Source organism: Apodemus sylvaticus, chromosome 5 (genome assembly GCF_947179515.1).
Source record: "Apodemus sylvaticus chromosome 5, mApoSyl1.1, whole genome shotgun sequence".
NCBI lineage: Eukaryota > Metazoa > Chordata > Mammalia > Rodentia > Muridae > Apodemus > Apodemus sylvaticus.
Window position 1 is genome coordinate 73,197,644 of NC_067476.1, and position 20,315 is coordinate 73,217,958.

General features: G+C 43.2%; 2 protein-coding genes across 11 annotated transcripts in view; one reads left to right on the forward strand and one right to left on the reverse strand.

Moving 5' to 3' along the window:
- The window catches only part of Atg13 (autophagy related 13), a 32,160-nt gene extending 21,996 nt beyond the window's left edge, over positions 1-10,164 (reverse strand). For all 5 annotated transcript variants that reach the window (XM_052182965.1, XM_052182967.1, XM_052182964.1 and 2 more), the window contains exon 1: positions 9,836-10,164. The gene's annotated coding sequence lies outside the window, so the exon portion shown is untranslated. The remainder of the gene's footprint in view (positions 1-9,835) is intronic.
- A 321-nt stretch (positions 10,165-10,485) lies between these two features.
- On the forward strand, positions 10,486-20,291 carry Harbi1 (harbinger transposase derived 1). 6 transcript variants are annotated; one of them, XM_052182977.1, is made up of 3 exons: positions 10,486-10,542; positions 11,644-12,430; positions 19,635-20,291. In XM_052182977.1, exons 2-3 carry the CDS (start codon positions 11,761-11,763, stop codon positions 20,012-20,014), a joined length of 1,050 nt encoding a protein of 349 aa, XP_052038937.1. In that variant the 5' UTR covers positions 10,486-10,542; positions 11,644-11,760; the 3' UTR covers positions 20,015-20,291. The 6 variants fall into 6 exon arrangements, with proteins under 6 accessions (XP_052038937.1, XP_052038936.1, XP_052038935.1 ...); XM_052182976.1 differs by having other exon boundaries at positions 10,500-10,564; XM_052182975.1 differs by lacking the exon at positions 10,486-10,542 and adding an exon at positions 10,549-10,845.
- The last annotated feature ends 24 nt before the right edge of the window (positions 20,292-20,315 follow it).

The window sequence follows — 20,315 nt, forward strand, 5'->3', positions numbered from 1 at the left end:
TATGTGTTGTGGCTTTCTGTACAACTGGCAGCACAAAAGAATTGGGTAGCTACAATTATGGAAGCCCGAAAGATGCTGATCTCCCATTGGGAAAAAGCTAACTTTCAGGCTGTGCTGAAATGTGTGCTGGTCCCTATGTCTGCTCATTTAAACACTCAATTTGCCTTTGCAATATAAATAAATAGTAGCTTCACTTTTTCTTTTGCTCTTTTTGAGAAATCTAAGAATATAAAGGGAAACTTTGTGTGAACATTTAAAGGCGATCTACAGGGCTGGGGAGATGGCTCGGCAGACAAGTGTGAGGACTTGAGTTTAAATTCAAGAACTACTGTCTGCGGGTGGTAGTGTCTAATCCCAGTGGCCCTACTGCAAGATGGAAGTCAGAGACAGGAGAATCCCTGGAAAACCAAGGGCTAAGCAGCCCGAGGAGTACAGCTGTGAAGAAGAGATTGTCTCAAACAAGGTGGAAGTTGAAAACTGACACACAAGGTTGTTTTCTGATCCTCCCACTTGTGCTAGCCAAACACTCTTACACACGGAATAAACAAAAATAAGAAAATGCAGAACTGCACTTCTCCCCACCCTCACCCCCGTCCTTTCCCATTACGGTTGGCTATTAAATGCTATTGTGGAGAACTACTTGCTGAGGCTTCTCTTCACAGCAATCATAGTAATAATGCAGCCTGTGTTTCTGGGCTAGTTAACCTTGCCTCTGGAAGCTGAGGCTGTAAAGCTTAAGCAGACCACTGGGGACTAATTATAGTAAAGCACTATCATCGCTGTTCTTATGACCCAGAAGGTTGGGAGACCTCTGCAGGGTGACTTCCAGTTATCCCCATGCAATATTAGCAGTGAAATGGGTGGGCTGATTCTAAAAGGTAAAGGGTCTTGTTGGCATCTTCAGGACAGAACTTAGTCACTGAAACTGGCAAGCAGTGATCCCGTGTCAAGTCCAGGATGGGAGACACATGCACGAGATCTAGCTTTATTAGTTTGAACAAGGTTTTGAGGACAGCATCAGTTATAAAGGGACTTTCTGAGAAGAAAGCTAAGTAAAAGTAATGATGAGTATGTTTCCTTTCCTAAAATAGGAAACTACTATTGGGAACACTTGGGGAAACTAAACCATTAGTACATGGTAAACTGCAATCACCCCACTATAAATTCTACACTCCTTCCTCTAACAGGGTCCCTTCTTTTGATAGGAGTCAGTACTTGTTGAACAGAGACTTTTGTCATTCTGGTTGCGTGTACTCTCTTAACCTTGCTCCTCTTCAAATTCGCTGTGCAACTCTGAGTCTTCTTAAGATGGAGTTCTGAGGTAGCCCTTACTGTCTTTTCAAAATTGGCCTGTAAGTAAATCTGATTCCCTCCTATCATTCTGTCACTTGTCCTAGTCTATCTATAGCCACACAACCCTGATGGTGCCTGGTTCTAGTTCCCTTCTCTTGAATATCAGTATGGACACTTGATTCAAGTTCTGCTACAACAAACAAACAAACAAACAAACAAACTCTAATCAGAGCACTAGAAAGCTGAGGCAGAAGGATCTTGGTTCCAGCCTAGGCTCAAAACAAGTAAGCTACAAGAACAAAAACCAAGTATCACTCTAGAGTCTTGTTCCTTATAATGACAGTTTGAACTTTCATTTCTGTAGACTAAAAAAGACAGTTACTGCTCAGGTTTCACTATTTTAATAATTTTATTTAAACATACTTGTATTCTGCCAGCATGTGTATCTGTATACCAAATGTGTCCAGGCACCACAGAAGTCAGGGGGCCACCAGATGCCCTGGAACTGGAACTACAGATGGTTGTAAACCACTGATGGAATCAAATTATGACCTTGGCTCCTTGCCCTTTAACTCCAGCACCAGCAAGTCAAAGGCGGTGGATCTCTGTGAGCTCTAGGCCAACATGGCCCACATAGTGAGTTCCAGGCCAGCTACAAAGTGAGACCCTGTCTTTAAAAAAAAAACAAGACAGTGAGGAGAATTATAAACAGACACAAACATGGACAATAACAGGAAAAAAAGGGAACATAAAAGTTCTAGAAGACAACAGGCAGGGGTAGCACACACCTTTGATCCCAGCATTCAGAAGGCAGAGATAAGAGGATTTCTGTCCTCTTGAGGCTAGCCTGGTCTACAGAGTAAGTTCCAGGACAGCTAGGGCTAAAGAGAGAAACCCTGTCTCAAAAAAAAGAAAATCTTAAAGAGTCAGACAGAGAGATAGAGAAAGAGTTACTAAAAACAGGACTGAGAGTTCACAGGAGTTAAGGCCCACAATCCGGACACCAACACGCTCTGCCCTGATACCACTCTGGTCAGAACGGTTCTTTTTCTGTACTTTTTTTAAGGCTGGCCATTAACTTTTTGGAAACACTAAACTGAAAGGCTAACACAAGCTTCAGTCATCAAAGTTTACACATGTCAAATTGTAGAACTGCTCTTCTCAGTCCTATCCTCACTTGGCTTGAAAAAAAACTAACAGTCATGATAGAGTTTTTCTTTGTGACAAGTAACCCTTTGACTGCCCCATTCAATACTGAATACAACACATCAAAAAGAAAGGAGATGCTTGCTGGGTGTAAGTGAGGCTGACAGTATAGCCATCATGACTAAGATATAGGTTTGTTTTATGTTGTTGTTACTTTGAGGCCAGATCTCAGGAGGCTGTCTCAGATCCTCTGCCTCCTGAGCGCTGAGATTAAAGGCATCTGCAATCACGCCAGGCTATTTTTTCCCAACTGAGACAAACTGGTAGTATGCCTCCCTGGAATGTACAGAGGGGTTCTTAGTCCCCAATTGGGGACAGAAAACCTTGACTCAAGGCTAGTGAGAAGGTTCAGTAAACCTGGGGACTTGAGTTTGATCCCCATGAATAAATGGTAGTAGAGAAACAACTTCTAAAGTTGTTCTCTGACTTCCACACATGCACTAGATAGAGCACAATACAATTATAATAATAAAATGTATATTTAAATAACACAAATGCTTCTCCACCCACCCCACCTTTGAGACAGGGTTTCTTTGTGCAGCCCTGGCGGTCCTGGAACTTACTCCGTAGACCAGGATGGCCTTGAACTCACAGAAATCCTTTTACCTTTGCCTCCTAAATGCTGGGATCAAAGGTATATGCTACCACACCTGGTCATAAATGCTTTATAAATAACAAATAAATAAATACTTGCAATTAGTAGATTAAAACGTTGCTATCAAATAGTCTACAACAGGATGGAATGCTTAAATATGTTTCACCTAAAGAGGTTCCCTAAAATGAAGCCTACCTCATTGTGGACTAATCTCAAATAAATGATTTTTGTTTCTGTAGTGTTTCTGGGTTTTTGGTGCTGTGGATCAAACTCAGGACTTTGTGCTACTTAGGTAAGCATTCTAACTTTAGGCTAAATCCACGGTCACATCAGCTATGTTTCTGAAGCAGTCTAAAGGACTGCTCTTGTGTACTCTGAAGATCCCATCCCAGCATATCCTTTATGGCAAATGAGGTAGCCAAGAGTTCTGTGTAGTGTGCCATGACACACATTTACTTAAAAATCTCTCAGGAAGGTTGGCCCAGCATTTCAGAGAATGAGGCAGGAGGATTACTTCAGAGTTAAGGCCAGCCTTAGCTACTCAGGGAGTTCCAGGACAGCACAGGATATAATAGAGGGCCCAGTCCCAAAAACAAGCAAGCATCTCTGGCTGTACTTCCAACATTAAGTTGGACTGAACTGATACTATCCATCCTCTCTCAGTATAAGCTCATAAAAGGCAAGCAAGCTAGAGGTGTAGGCAGAGGCAGGGCACTTGTGTGATGGGGCATCTCTGTGCTACTCTTGCTGAGGCAAGAAGACTGCCAGGAATTCATCTAATATGGCTTTAAAAAAATGAAGCTGGAGAGATGGCTCAGCAGTTAGGGGCATGGGGCTGCTCTTCCAGAGAATCCAGGTTTAATTCCCAGCACGGACATGGAAAATCACAACTGTCTGTAACTCAAGGTCCGCTGGATCTGGCTCCTTCATATGGACAAACATGTAGGCCAAACACCAAATGTACATAAGAATAAATTAATTATCTTTTAAAATTATGTACAGGTTTTTATATTAATGCTTTAATTCTCTTAGGTCTATGCTTCTAAGTGAAATTAACAGATTATTCAGTAATTCAACATTTGACTTTGTATGGGACTACAAACTATTTTTAAATGCAGCTGTACCACTTCACATTTTGAGTGGTGGAAATAACTTTAAGATCAAGACATGAAATGGGGGGTAGGGTGGGGGGCAGAGAGACAGCTTAGCTGCTTAGAGCAGTTTCTGCTCTTGCAGAAGACCCAAGTTTGATTCCCAGGACCTCTTTAGCTTCAGGGGATCTGGTGCTCTCTTCTGGCCTGCACATATACTGCACGTACATAGTGTCCATATATATGTGAACACTCATACACATAAAATATTAAAGACAGAATGAAACAAAGAGAAAAGAACAAAGATGAAAATATTCTTTCAGAACACCATTACATAGTTATTATTTATAGGATTTTAAGTTTTGAATGCATTTTTAAAGATTTAACTTATACACATGTGCATGTTGGAAGGAGGCCAGAGGCCTCCAACCAGGGAACTCACATGAAAAGGAGTGCAGTAGGAACCAAGGAAGCCCAGAAACACCCAACAGCGCAATCTTCTATGTCATTTAATAACAAAACAATGCCCCACAGAACAATCTGGTAACGTCGTCCCAGACCCCTTTCCAGATAATTCTAGGCCATGGCAAGTTGACAATATTACCTAGGCCAGCATATTTGAGAACAGTCTTTTGAAAGATGAAGAAACACTGCATATCAATATTTTTCTTATCCACTTACCTAATGTACTTGCTTGAGTTGCTTCTGTTTTAACTCTGATTAACAATGCTCCTACCAACACAGGTGTCAACTTTATACTCGTAGGAGTGAAGTTGCTAGATCATGCAACTCTAAATTTTCATTTCTTTCTGTCTTTTAAGACAGGGCTTCCAAGTGTGGTCCTGGCTGTCCTGAAATTGCTCTTCAGTCCAGCCAGGCACTGAATTCAGAGACAGTCTCATACAACACCACCTCCTGGCTTTAAATTCATTTAAGAAACTGGAAGAATGAACATTTCCTTTAGCCTTCAAAGTACACCTTTTCAACTCCTTTAATCAGCTGCCTTTTTGTTTGTTGTTCTTTATCCCTTCTGTTTAGGCTAATTCTCAGGGTGGCCTTGAACAGCACCAAGGTGGAGGAAGACCTTTAGCTAGAGATCTTATCAAGATCTTAGTTCTCCAAGTGATAGGGCCTTCAGACCTCACCCACATAGTTCTCATTTTTTCTAAGGTATACTATTTTAAATTTGCGACACACCACATTCATTCAGAGACCATTATCAGGGTATCAGATTCTCTGAAACTGGAATTACAGTGATCTTATGGAATCAAACCTGGGTTTCCTGGAAGAGCAGTCAGTGCTTTTAATCACTGAACCATCTCCAGCCACCAAACATTTTTCTCCAATCAAATTTGGTGTTTGAAGAATTGCTGGAGCTGGCCTAAAATTCACATTTTGAGTGAAAAGTCTTTTTGTTTGTTTTGACTTTGTTGTTTTTCGTTTTTTGTTTTGTTTTGTTTTTTTCTGAGGCAGGGTTTCTCTGTATAGCCCTGGCTGTCCAGGAACTCACTTTGTAGACCAGGCTGTCCTTGAACTCAAGAAATCCACCTGCTTCTGCCTCCCAAGTGCTAGGATTAAAGGCATGTGCCACCACTGCCTGGCTTGATTTCTTTTTTAAAAAAAGATTTATTTATTTTATATATGAGTATACTGTTGCTGTCTTCAGGCACATCAGAAGAGGGCATCAGATCCCATTACAGATGCTTGTAAGCCACCATGTGGTTGCTGGGATTTGAACTCAGGACCTCTGCAAGAGCAGTCAGTGCTCTTAACCACTGAGCCATCTCTCCATCACTTGTTTTGATTTTTTTGAGCTGCTATTTCTTCAGGTATTCCAGTGTTGTCCTCAAACTTACTCTTTAGATCAGGCTGGCCTTGAATTTAGAACCTGTGCCTCCAGGGTGCTAAGATTAAAGGTGTGGCCCGCAATAGAGAACTGTCCTTTGTTTTTCAAATGAAGCTAGATTTCTACTACAAGGCCTTAGGCTAGGGCTGATCACCAGAGACCAAGTATTTACCCACAGGGAAGTTTAATGCCCCCTTCCCCCCCTCCCCCAAGAAAGATGATAGGGCTAAACAGAGAAACCCTGTCTGGGGGGGGGGGGACACATCCAAAAAACCAAAAACTTAAAGTTTGTTTTAATTGCATTGATTTGTTCATCTCTTTGGGTGAGACATTTGTGTGGTGTGTATCAGAGGAGAGCTTGTGGGAGTTAGTTCTTTCCTTCTACCATGTGGGTCCCCAGGATTAAAGTCAGGTCATCAGGCAAGGGATAACAATCCATAAAAACTCTTAAATGAGATTTGGTAACTTTCTAAGTTATTCAACACCAATTAAAGTGCTACTGTAATAAAGTCAAAATGGAGGGGGAGGCAACAGGGCTCAACCAGTAATGACCTTAGGTAGGAATTCAATACCCAAGGACACAAAGATAGAAGGACAAGAAGGAGTGAAAATGTGATATTATAATAAATCAGAATTTTGAACTGCAAAATTGTTCAATGCATAAAATGTTTACTACCCACATCTGAGGACCCCATCCATGTAAAACCCAGGCAACACAGAAAGCATCTCTAGCCCATCACCAGTGGAGGTAGACACAGGTGGAACGTGGGAAGCTTGCTAGCCAGCCAGTATAGCCAAAGCAGCAAGCTCTAGGTTTCCTGAGACCTTGTCTCCAATTATAAGATAGGAGTTAATAGAAAAGACCTGATTTTGACTTTAGGCGCGCACACATATGCACACATACGTGGGTGCACACAGAAATCAGATTTTTAAACTGGAAAAAAGTAGAATATAATCTCTAGAAATATAGTAGCTATTTATGTTTACACACCAAGCAATAAAATATATGAAGCAAAAATTCCTAGAGGGATGGTGAGATGGCTCAGCAGGTACAGGTATTTGCCACCAGGCCTGATGATACGGGTTTGATTCTTGTAACACACTCATGGTAAAAAAAGAAAAACTACTCACACACGTTCTCTGTCCTTCACCAAGTGCCCTGGCACACATGTGCTTATTCACACATAAACACAGACACAAACATATACTCCTGCACAAATGTACTTTTTTTTGGATTTGGTTTCTATACAGGGTTTCTCTGTATAGCCCTGGCTGTCCTGGAACTCACTCTGTAGACCAGGCTGGCCTCGAACTCAGAAATCCGTATGCCTCTGCCTCCCAGAGTGCTGGGATTACAGGCGTGTGCCACCACTGCCCAGCTACAAATGTACTTTAAAAAAATTTATTTATTAATTTTATTTATATGAATATACTGTAGCTGTCTTCAGACACTCCAGAAGAAGGTATTGGATCCCATTACAGATGGTTGTGAGCCACCATGTATTTTGCTGGGAACTGAACTCAGGACCTTCAGAAGAACAGTAGGTGCTCTTACTCACTGAACCATCTCTCCAGTCCTACAAATGTACTTTAAAAGAAAAAAAACCCCACCATGGTGTGGTAGTGAATGCTTAGAATCCAAGAACTCAGATGATGAGGCAGAAAGAAAACCTCAGCTCCCAGGCCATCCAATAGCTACAAAAAATAAACAAAATCCCAAAAGTAAACAAGGCCAAGGGAGGATAGAAAAGAAAAAAGAAAAAAAATTCCAGGTCTGGAGAGATTGTTCAGCAGTTAAGAGCACTGACTGCTTTTCCAAAGGTCCTGAGTTCAAATCCCAGCAACCACATGGTGGCTCACAACCATCCGTAATGAGATCTGACGCCCTCTTCTGGTGTGTCTGAAGACAGCTATACTGTACTTATTTATAATAAATAAATAAATCTTTTTAAAAAAGCCACAAAAGATTAAAGGCAAAATAATTAACAACAATAAATCTTTAAAACAGAGTAACTAATTAGCATCCACCTCAGAGTATCTGATCTTAATACCATCTTAAGTTATCTTTAAATAAGAGAGTAATATTTAAATAAGAGAATAAATAAACAAGGACTGTAAAATGTCTTTTAACCCTGCATTTTATTCATATACAAGTGAATCAAAAGTGGAAGCAACATTCTCCAAAGCTGTAATTCTGTTATGACTTCTATCAATTCTTGACTTAGCTGTATACTTTTACTAACAATCAACTGTACATGGCCTTTCTAAGAGTGTTGATTCACACTCTCATCCTTTCTGCCCAAGGACATAAGACTGCCTGTGCAGCCTACAATAGTCTACAGTAGATTTTTCTAATAAGTTGCTCCACATGCACTCTACAGTTAAAATGTAAAATTATTTTAAAGAGTTATAAGCCTTTAAAAGATTTAAACTCAGTTTTTAGCGTTGGATATGGTATTTCACACTTATAATTCCAGTATTCAGGAGGAAGAGATTCAGGAGTTCAAGGTCACCCAAAACTATATAGTAGTGGTGGTGCATGCTTTTAATCCCAGCACTTGGAAGGCAGAGGCAGGCAGATTTTCAAGCTCCAGACCAGCCTGGTCTACAGAGTGAGTTCCAGGACAGCGAGCCAGGGCTATACAGAAACCCTGTCTTGAAAAAAAAAGATAGATAGATAGATAGTGTTGTTTGGCTGAGCATGGTGTTACATGCCTATACCCCAGGCCTGGGGAGGCAGAGGCAAGAGGACTGCTCAAAAGTTCAATGCTAGCTTAGTCTACACAGTGAGTTCCAGGTCAACAAGGGTAATACACAAAAAGATCTTGTCTCAAAATGCAGAGATGTAATTGGTTGTGAATATAGCTCTGTAGTAGACTGAGCAAAGTGACAGGTTAAATCTCAGGAACACATATGTGTTTGTGTACAAATATATAATCATTCTATACATATAAGTAAACATATAGATAGTTCATTAAGAGGATTTCAAAACCAGACATGATGGTATATGCTGGATAATCTCAACACTTAAGATGCTGGGGAAGGAAAACCAGTAATTCAAGGCAAATCTAGGCTGCATAGCTGAGCCCTCTGTCAGCCCTGAGCTGGTATTCTCAGCTACTCAAGAGGCTGAGTGAAGAGGATAACTGAAGCACAGGAGTTTAGGGCCAACCTGGGCTACTACAGAGGGGATGGGAGGGGAGGGGAGCAAAAAAGAAATGTTACCTTGAGGTTGGACTGAGCAGATTAACTAGGAAAAAAGTGAATGAGAAATTTAAAACTCATGTGTATAGTGACTAGCCCAAGAAGGTGCTTAGCCACTTACTCAGAGATTTAATGAGAATGGTTCACGGGTTTGCACAAGTTGTTGTCCCACTGTCAGTAAGAAGATAGTCTCTTTTTTCACTAATCAAGTCACCCTTAATTACACGCGGGGTACATGTTTGGCATTCAATTTTTTTTTTTTGATCGATTGAAAACTGACCTTATCCATCTTGGTACCCAACTCCAGTGTTACGGTCCTACAAATGTTCTACAATAGATCTTTTTTGACGAAACCCGAAAAGACAATAGAATAGCAAGGAAATTTCGGGGGATGTCTGTAACGGTTGGGACGTCTCAAGAGCCTGTAGGGTCCAAACCAACCCAACTTCCCGTAGAAAACATAATGAGGGGATTATGGAACTGAACCTCAGTTGCTTGGCTTGGGCGTCCCCAAGGAGGAGGCCAAGGCAACGCAGATCAGTGACCTCCCACTCGGGGGCGCTGAAAGATCCGGGGGCTATTACCGTCGTAAGTAAGTACCTGTGAAGCTACTGCACAGAGAGTGGCTCCGGGCTCTCATTCCGGAGGCCGGGGCCTGGGGCCGGCCAACCGCACCTCCCGGCTGTGGGTTCCGCGCTCTGGGGCGGTAGTGACAGCACAGGTCGCAGAGAGATACCTCACGCTAACGAGGCTCCCGGATCCCAGAACTGAAAAAGCTGTCGGACTGGTGTCGACTGGTTTTCCTCAGAGCTTCCCCTTCACACGTCAAGCGATCTCTCCCGCCCTAAGCCAGCAACCAGTCGCTGCCCGGCGCCGCCATCCTTAGTGTTTGTTTTCATCCGCTTCAGTGCAGGCGGAGGGGAGGTAGGCGCTACGGAGGAAATGCAGCTGCCTAACTTCAGCTGCACTTTCGCTATACCACAGACGACCTATTTAATATTTCTGCTTATCAGAGTCTTCAGAAAAGGTGGTTTCTTTCCAGAAATAAATCGTTTGCTTAATTTTAAAGCCTTTTAGGAGAAACAAAAAGTGTTTGGGAGGGAATTTGGGGAGTTGGGGACTAGGCTTTGTGTGGAATGTACGGCGGCGAAGCGCAGGCCGCGGTGGCGGAGGTACTGAAGACGCGGCGTGTGGCCGGCGCTGACGCGGAAGGGGCGGTGCCGCTGTTGCGCACCGTGGCTGCCTGTGTGCGGCCGTGGATTCGGGAGGCGGGCCTTCTTCGGCCCGGAGGGTGGAGTGTGCTCCGGGTAATTCGGAAGTTACAGAAAGGTGGCGATCAGCGCTAGGTTACTCTGTGCCGCGCAGTCAGACGTTGGTTATCTTGTGAATTTTGAGACAAGGTCTCGCTGTGTAACTCAGGTTAGCTTTGAACGTAATTAGCTCAAGCTGGCATGGAACACGCGGCGATGCTACCCAGCTTCCAGAACGCTAACATTACAGGCTGAACTAGCCTTAGTTTTGTTGTTTTGTTTTGACTGGCGCTCGTGTAGTCCACGCTTGCCTCGCACGTGATCCTCTGGTCTAACAGTGAGCCACCATTTCTGGCTTGGGTATCTTTACTTACACGACTTTTAAAGGAATAAACTTTTTTTTTTTAAGTTACATTTATGTATTGGAGGCAGGCGTGCTGTGGCAAGGATGTTGGAGGTCAGAGGACAACTTTAAGTCAGACGATTCTTTCCATCATGGTCAAACCGTGTGTCCTCGGAGCCATCTTTGTCCCTTAATAATGTTTTGAAAGCGGGTTGTAAAAGTGGCCTCGGTTTTCCAGACCTACCTGGTTCACTTAGCTTCTTCCTCCTTCCTCCCTTTTATCCTGGCTAATCTTCCTTTCTAGGCTAAAGCCTCGGGATTTGGGTCTCTTGAGATGAAGGGAAAACCTGTTACTGCAGACATTGTAGGTCCCCAGGCTGGGTCTTGAACTGTCTTACTGCCTTCTTTCCTTCCTTCCTTCCTTTCTTTTCCTTTGTTCTTCCTCATCCCTAGTTGGACTGGTTTGAGCACTCCCACATCTGTGGAGCCATAGGGCTTTGCAAAACAAACCTGTCTGAGTAATCCTAAAGGTGTTTCCAATTTACCAGCTGTTTCATGGTTGCCATAGACCTCTTTTACCTTGTGAATTGTTTGTTCTCATTTGTTATTCTCAGTTGAAATGCCAGGTATTAGATGGGCCAGTGGGATTGAACTCACATTGTCTGCAAATTAGATCAAGTTTGTCATACAGTAGTGAGTCAGTGGAGATAAATCTAGAGTTAAAATGGGAATTGCTGAAAAGGTGTAGGTTTTGAGTCATTTGCGATGGTTTGGATACTTTCTAATTATTTTTGTCTTTTCATTAACATTTACAGAAAGAAGATTATAAATGTCAGAGCCATTTAACTGTTTAGCTGATACTTTTGGTGCCAACCTCTCCGTTTTAGAGAAAATTCAGGAAAAGCTGTTAGAAGAGGAAATCCACATCAGCAATGGCTATACCAATAACAGTGCTTGACTGTGATCTCTTGCTGTATGGCCGAGGTCACCGGACCTTGGACCGGTTTAAGCTGGATGATGTGACTGATGACTACTTGATGTCCATGTATGGATTTCCCCGACAATTCATTTACTACTTAGTGGAACTCTTGGGGGCAAGTCTTTCTCGGCCTACTCAGCGATCTCGGGCTATTAGCCCAGAGACCCAGATCCTGGCAGCGTTAGGGTTTTACACCTCAGGCTCCTTCCAGACCCGGATGGGAGACGCCATTGGAATTAGTCAAGCCTCTATGAGTCGCTGCGTTGCCAATGTCACTGAAGCCCTTGTGGAACGGGCCTCACAGTTTATTCACTTTCCAGCTGATGAAGCTGCCATACAGTCTCTAAAGGACGAATTCTATGGATTGGCAGGGATGCCAGGGGTGATAGGGGTGGCTGACTGTATCCATGTGGCAATCAAGGCTCCAAATGCTGAAGACCTCTCTTACGTGAACCGAAAGGGTCTACATTCTCTAAACTGTCTGGTGGTGTGTGACATCAGAGGGGCACTGATGACTGTGGAGACAAGCTGGCCAGGTGGCCTCCAGGACTGTGCTGTGCTGCAGCGGTCCTCCGTCACCAGTCAGTTCGAAACTGGCATGCCCAAAGAGACCTGGCTTCTTGGTAAGTTTACAGGGATAAATCTTCAGTTTATATCCGTGGAAAAGTTACTCAGGAGAGCAAGGGAAATCTGAGGTTCCATGCTCTTACTGTTTATCCTGTGAAACCTCTGCTGAGAACTCTCTGGGCCTTTTTGTATTCTTTTGTTATTATTAGTTTTTAGAGACTTTTTGAGACAGGTAACTTATTGTATAGCCTGGAATTTTAGATACAGCCAGCCTTAAACTCAGAGATTAATTTGCATTGGCCTCTTAAGAGCTGGAATTAAAGGTGTATGCCCCCATACCCTCATAATTATTTTTATTATTATTCCTGAACTGGGGATCAAATCCAAGGCTTGGGAATGCCAGGCAAGGATTTAACACTGAACCTTCAACCTTTGCACATTGATTTTTTTTTTAAATTACTATTTAAGGGATGGAGAGGAATCCTGGTGATTAAGAGCACTTGTTCTTTTAATTTTTTTTTTGGTTTTTCAAGACAGGGTTTCTCTGTGTAGGCCTGGCTGTCCTGGAACTCACTCTGTAGACCAGGCTGGCCTCAAACTCAGAAATCCACCTGCCTCTGCCTCCCAGAGTGCTGGGACTACAGGCGTGCGCCACCACCGCCCAGCTACAGCACTTGTTCTTGAAGATGACCTGGGTTTGATTCCATCACCCACATAGAGGCTCACAAATACCCATAACTCCAGTTCCAAGGAACCTAAAGCTTTCTTCTGACTTCCACAGCATAAGGTGTGCACATGGTACACACACACACACACACATATATATATATATATACATATATATATATGCAGACATAAGACCGATACACATAAAATAAATCTAAAAATTTTTAAAACAGAAACAATATTTAAGTTGGGTGTTATTTTTTTATGCTTGTAATCCCAGGACTGTGTAAGCTTAGGCAAAAGGCTCTTAAGTTCCAGACATAGTGTTCCAGGCCAACCTGGATGTAGAGGGAGACCCTGTCTCAAAAATAAGGGAATAGGAATGTAGCTTAGTAGTGTAGGAGGTCCTGGTTCAGTTCTCAGCTCTGCATTGGCTGCTGTGCCTAACTGTGTTGGTGTATAACTGCATTCCGAGGACTCAGAAGTCAGGAGTATCAGAAATTCAGGGTGATCCTCAGCTACATAGGAAGCTTAAGGCTAGCCTGTGATACATGACCCCCATCTCAAAAACTAAACAGAGGACTGAATAGATGGCTTAAAGAGTACCTGCTCTTCCAGAACACCTGAATTCAGTTCTCAACGCCCAAATTGGGTAGCTTACAGCTGCTTATAACTCCATCACTAGGGGATGCATCTTTTCTTCTGGCCCCCAAAGGTACTTGAACCCACATGGGCATACTTACACACATACACACACACACACACACACCACATGATTTTTTTAATTAAGCTAAGAATAATAATTACAATAAGATAGAGCTCATTCTCTGTAACGTAAAAACATTACTTGCAGCCAGGCAGTGGTGGCGCATGCCTGTAATCCCAGCACTCTGGGAGGCAGAGGCAGGTGGATTTCTGAGTTCGAGGCCAGCCTGGTCTACAGAGTAAGTTCCAGGACAGCCAGGGCTACACAGAGAAACCCTGGCTCGAAAAAACCAAATCCAAAAAAACATTTGTTGCCTTCACTCTTCTAAGAATTTGTCTTGGAGCTCTGTGTCCATGGACATCTAAAATAAGACTGTGGTAGCACTCTGGGAGGCAGAGGCAGGTAATCTCTGAGTTCGAGGCCAGCCTGGTCTACAGAGTGAGTTCCAGAACAGCCAGGACTACACAGAGAAACCTGTGTAAAAACAAAAACAAATGAACAAAAAAAGAGCTTGCTTCTCCAATCTGCTTCTATAGGCTGAGTCTCATTTAAAGGCTGACTCATCGATCTGAGCCAGATAAGAATTTGTTTACCATTAAGTAGTGTAAACCAAAGTGACTGCTCAGCTGTGAAGTATAGTGTTAGAAACAATGAAACTCTTAAGCCTGAAAGCTTTGTTTGTTTGAGCTTCATTTTTTTTTTCTTTTTTAAATCTGTATGGGTGTTTTCTATGTATGTGTACCATGTGTGTGCCTGGTACCTGCTGAGACCTGCAGAAGCTATTAGATGTCCTGGAACTGGAGTTACAGATCGCTGTGAGCTGGAAGAGCAGCCTGTGCTGAGCTTTTTCTCTAGCCCCTTGTTGGGGGGGGTCGGGGGCAGGGTATGCGTGTGACGGTGCAGGGCTGTGAAGAGACCATGACCAAGGCAACTCTTACAGGGGAAAGCATTTAATTGGGACTAGCTTGCAGGTTGAGTCCATTATTGCCATGGTGGAAACATGATAGCATCAGGCATGCTGGAGAAGGAGCTGAGAGGTCTATATCTTGTTTTGCAGAAGGAAACTCAGACAGACCAGCCCTGGCCAGGCTTGAGCTTTTAAGACCTCAAAGCCCACCTCCAGTGACACACTTCTTCCAGCAAGTCCACACCCACTCCAACAAGGGCACCTCTCCTAATAGTGACACTCCATTCATGGGCCAAGCATTCATGCACATGAGTCTATAGGGGCCATTCCTATTCAAAACCCCACACCTCTGAAGCTATACTCTTAGATAAACAGCAGGACAGGACTGTCTAATGCACAACATCTTGTTTTCTTTGTTTTGTTGAAACTGTGTAGCTCTGGTTGTTCTGGAACTCACTTTGTAGACCAGGCTAGCCTTAACCTCACAAAGATCTACCTACCTCTGCCCCTCCTGAGTGCTTGCCTAGCACAACATATTATGTTTAAGTGTTGAATGGATTGAATTAAGCCTGCGGCTCCTGCCCGTGCTGTCAGATACAACAGAGACTGAGGCAAGGGGATCGCTTGAGCAGAAGAGTTCTAACCGACAAAAGAAAAAAGCCAGGCATGGCAGCACACACCTGTAATAAAGAACTTGGAAATTTAAACAGGAAGATGAAGAGTTAAAGACCAATTTCTGCTACTTATATTAAGGTCATGGTCAACATGAGTGTTCTATATTGTCCAGAGAATGACCTACAATAGCTATGCTTTCAGTTTTGAATGAGCAAATTAAGTAAATAGCAAACAAAAGTAAAAAAATAAATAGCAAATGATAGGTAGTTAGACAGACAGACATCATCAAATTAGGTCTTAAGATATCCAGTAGAAAGCCGGGCAGTGGTGCTGCACTTGGGAGACAGAGGTAGGTGGATTTCTGAGTTCGGCGCCAGCCTGGTCTACAGAGTGAGTTCTAGGACAGCCAGGGCTACACAGAGAAACCCTGCCTCGAAAAAAAACAAAAGCCAAAAACAGCAACAAAAAAGATATCCTGTAGAAACTGGCTGGGGAGGTTGAAGCAGTCAGCTGGAGCCCCTGGTTGAGTTTTCCCTCTGTGGACTAGCTGCCCATGCTGAACCTCCTCCAGCCTGTCTTTCTCACTGTAGGACTTCATATCAGCAGCTAAATAGTAGTAGTATCTATTGATGTGGTTCTTCTTCCAGCTGTTCCAAGAACAGTCTGTCCTGACTGTAGGGCTGGTTTGTTGTTCTCTTCTCCTCACAAAGTTTGGAGGGCAGCCCATCTCCAGACTGGGAGCCTTGGAAGATGAGGAAATGAATGTACTTGGGTTTGAACTTGGGGAGGAAACCCTTGATTCTAGAGCCCAGTTTCTCAATGAGCTCTAACAGTACATAAGAGTTTGCTGATAACAATGTACATTACACTAGGTTACATGGGATCCTGTATTAGGAAAGAGAAGAAAGAAAAGAAGGGAAGGAGGAAGAAGAGGAGAAAAAGAAAAGTGTATGAAGGATGCTCAGGCAGGGTTTTAAGTTTCAAGACAGCTGTAATCTCATACTGAGAAATGTCTGAAAAAAAAAGAAAAAGCCTTATCAAAAGTGTTGGGATACCTCTCTGTTAGTGGGAAACCCCTAGTTATATTTGTACTGCAGGTGATCAAAGTGAAGTGCTTGCTATTTAGTAGATGCTCAAATCCCTGTCTTTAATTTTTAAATGCTCCATTAAAGAGAAACATTCCCATTGCCAAGTGGCCAGACTCGTGCAACAGTGAGGGGTTACAGCATCTGACTGTCTTCAGGTACACAGACCATTTCCATGAAATATCTGTTGTTACATTTTTTTCTCAACAAGATTTTGATTTGACTTCAAGTTTGACCTCAAACTGACTCCTAAGATGGCCTTGAACTCATAATCCTCCAGCCTCAGCCTCCTTAGTGCTAGTATTACAAGGAACTTCAAGACCAGCCAGGGAAACAGGAGACCCTGCTTTTAAAAACAGGCAAATAATATTATCAACGTTTTTTTATAAAAGAGGAAACTGAGAGGCACAGAATATTTAAATTCCTTTTCTTTTCTTGTCTTTTCTATTTTTGAAATAGGCATCTCACTGTTTCCCAGACTGGCTTAAAGAGCCTGATTCTCTGCTCATATTGAGGTAGCTGGGATTACAGGTATCCACCATCACACTCCACTTTAAGTTCCTTTTAAGCTGCCCTTCCTGTTGTTATCCTTAGCTGTCCCTATAGGTGTATTACCTAAACTCCCAGGCTCTAAGCACACCACTTCTCTAAACAGTCAGCTTGAGTTCTTAGTTCTTCAGCTCTTAGGCTAGTGCTGCTAAGCAGCTTTGGGTAAGAGCTCCCAGAATTTCTTATGGGTGACTGAGTGATCGCATAAGCATTTATAATCCGTTCCCCATCTCATCTTAATCTCCTCATGAGTATCTGTTTTCCAGTGATGCTTGAATTTTAACCAGCTAGTGACTATGGAGCTTTTGTGTGTGTGTGTGTGTGTGTGTGAAATGTGTGTGTTGTGTAAGTGTTTGGTGCGTACATTCCACAGCATTTGTGTGAGATCAGAAACCTTTGGAATTGATTCTCTGTCTCCACCTTTGTGTGAGACCCAAGGATTGGATTCAGTTTATTAGTTGTTTTACCCATTGAGCCATCTTGCCCTGCTCCTGTGTGTTTGTTTTGTTTTGTTTCTGAGAAAGGGTCTTATTCTGAGCCCAAACATGCTTATCACCTATTCCAGTCCCTGTGTTAAGTATGTCACAGGTGTCACACTGTTCAGTTTGTCATAAGTATTATTTTCATTATTGTTTATAATATCCTTTTAAGACACTTTATTTATTTTATTTTATTTATTTATTTTTTTGGATTTGGTTTTTTCGAGACAGGGTTTCTCTGTGTAGCCCCGGCTGTCCTGGAACTCACTCTGTAGACCAGGCTGGCCTCGAACTCAGAAATCCGCCTGCCTCTGCCTCCCAGAGTGCTGGGATTACCGGCGTGCGCCACCACCGCCCGGCTTAGACACTTTATATTTATGTGGACAATTCCCAGGAGTTAGTTCTCTCCTTCTCACATTGGTCCCGGGGATCAAACCCAGATCCTCCAGCTTTGTATTTGTATTAAGCACCGTTACTCTGAGCCATCTGGAGTCTCCCTTTCTCTCCCCCATCTTCTCTTTTAGTTCTGGCTGGATTGCATGTGTGCACCCTCATAGCTGCTCTACTCTCCCCCTCCCCCCCGCCCCTTTTTTTAGATAGTATTTAGAAGAGTGAGTTCAGTTAAAAGAAGAGTGGGAGTTGGTGGACACTTGTAATGCCAGCATTTGAGAGGTAGAGAGAAGAGCACCACATCAGAAGCCTGGGGCCTCAACTACATGAAACCCCCACTTCAAAGCAAAACAAAAGTGGCGGAGGAGAAAGCCAGGCGTGGTAGCTCATGCCTATAACCCCAGCACTGAGGAGACTGAAGCAGGAGGATTGCTGTGAATTTAAGGTCAATATGAGCTACCTAGGGAGTTTTAGGTCTACAGAATAAGACTCTTGTCTCAAAAAAGAAAACCAGCTAAACATAAACTTTAAATTTTTGTGAGACATCTCAGTTATTTTAAGCTAATCCAGTCTTAGAAACATAAGCTCCAAAATGAAAGAAGTCTTTTATTATTTTTGGAACAGTGGCTATCTCTGTTTTAAGAGTCAACTATTTACTGAACTTGGTGGCGGGTTAGGAGGACAGTGCTTACCTTGGTTTTCAGGGCTCAGTATCTGATTAGAGTTTATAAGAAGTCACACGTCAGTGTGAGCTGCTTTGTTTGTCTGCGGTGGTGAGTCAGGACAATTAAACATTATAAAAACATTGTCCCTTGGACTAGGACTTGCTCCCCATTTGCGTTTGCTTTCCTTAGGCCAGTAATTGGATTTCTGTGGATCTGCTTCCTTCCTTCTATTTCTCAGATTGGGATTTGTTAGCTCTCAGCTTTTTGTCCATTGGTTTTAGTCAAAGATATTGCCAACCAACACTGCTTTATGCAGTGACATTTTGGTTTTGATGGGTTCTCAGTGTGTAGACGAAGCTGGCCTCATTGGTCATCTTTCTGTCTCAGCCTCCCAAGTGCAGATATTCCTCCTTTGTGTCACCTATACTGGAATTGACTTGCGATCTTGACATTCATCACCTACTGTCACCACCACCTTGGAGAAAAGGGAAGGTGCAATAAAGAACTGTGGGATCAGACATGCTTCAGAGAAACGGGAAAGGGCCAATCAGTACTAGTTCATGCTCTCTATTTAAAAGTATTCATTTTTTGCCGGGCAGTGATGGTGCACGCCTTTAACCCCAGCACTTTGGAGGCAGAGGCAGGTGGATTTCTGAGCTCAAGGCTAGCTGATCTACTGAGGGAGTTCTAGGACAGCCAGGGCTACACAGAGAAACCCTGTCTCGAAATACCAAAAAAAAAAAAAGGTATTTATAGAGTTTGCCTGCATGTATGTATACTATATGTGTGTGCTTGGTGTCCTTGGAGACCAGAAAAGAGTGTTGATAGTGTTTATTTCCCTGGGAATTGAATCCAGGTCCTCTGTAAGAACGGCATGTACTTTTAACCTCTTAGCCATCTCTCTTCCCTCCCCATACTTTGTTATGACAACTTTTTTCTGGTTATTATGCTGTGGTATGCTTGGCTCCAAAGGCTGTTTATTTTCCTGTCTTTCCTCACTGTGTTTTTCAAATGTCCCTGTTTTTGTTCTGTGAGACAAGGTCTCATTGTGCAGTTCAGGGTGGCCTGGAGCTTGAGGAAGTATTCCTGTCTCAGCATCTTGAGCACTGAGATTAGTCATGAGCACCACAACTAGCATGAATTTCATGTTTTGCTGGTAATCCATTCACAGTCACGTTCTCCCTGGCATTTCCTGCAGGTGACAGTTCCTTCTTTCTCCGCACCTGGCTCCTGACTCCACTACATAGTCCTGAAACTCCAGCCGAGTATCGCTATAACAGGGCCCATTCTGCAACTCACAGTGTGATTGAGAAGACTTTGCGGACCCTCTGCTGTAGGTTCCGGTGCCTGGATGGATCGAAAGGGGCGCTGCAGTACTCACCAGAGAAATCCAGCCACATCATCTTAGCTTGTTGTGTCCTTCACAACATTGCCCTGGAACACGGGATGGATGTCTGGTCCTCTGCGGTGACTGGACCCATTGAACAGCCCCCTGCGGGGGAGCATGAACAAATGGAGTCTCTGGATTTGGAGGCTGAGCGGGTCCGCCAGGGACTGATACTCACTCATTTTAGTTAGTATGCCAGGAGGAAGACTTTCCAGAACAAACGGACAACTTTCCCTCTTACTAGCCATTCGGAAGTTCAGCCATCTGGTGGTACTAAATGTGGGCACTTGTCATAAATTAACACTTAAAGCTTTAGAAGGGCAGGTGCAAGGGCAAATGTGTCAACTAGACCAAAATCAAGACGGTGTTTCCCTAATTTGTGGTAAACCCCAGGCTGCACTATTCTTTTGAAATTCACTGGATGCAACAGCAAAGTCACAATAAAGGAGAGAACAGCACACAGCCAAAGCATTTTGTTGTTTCAATTATCTG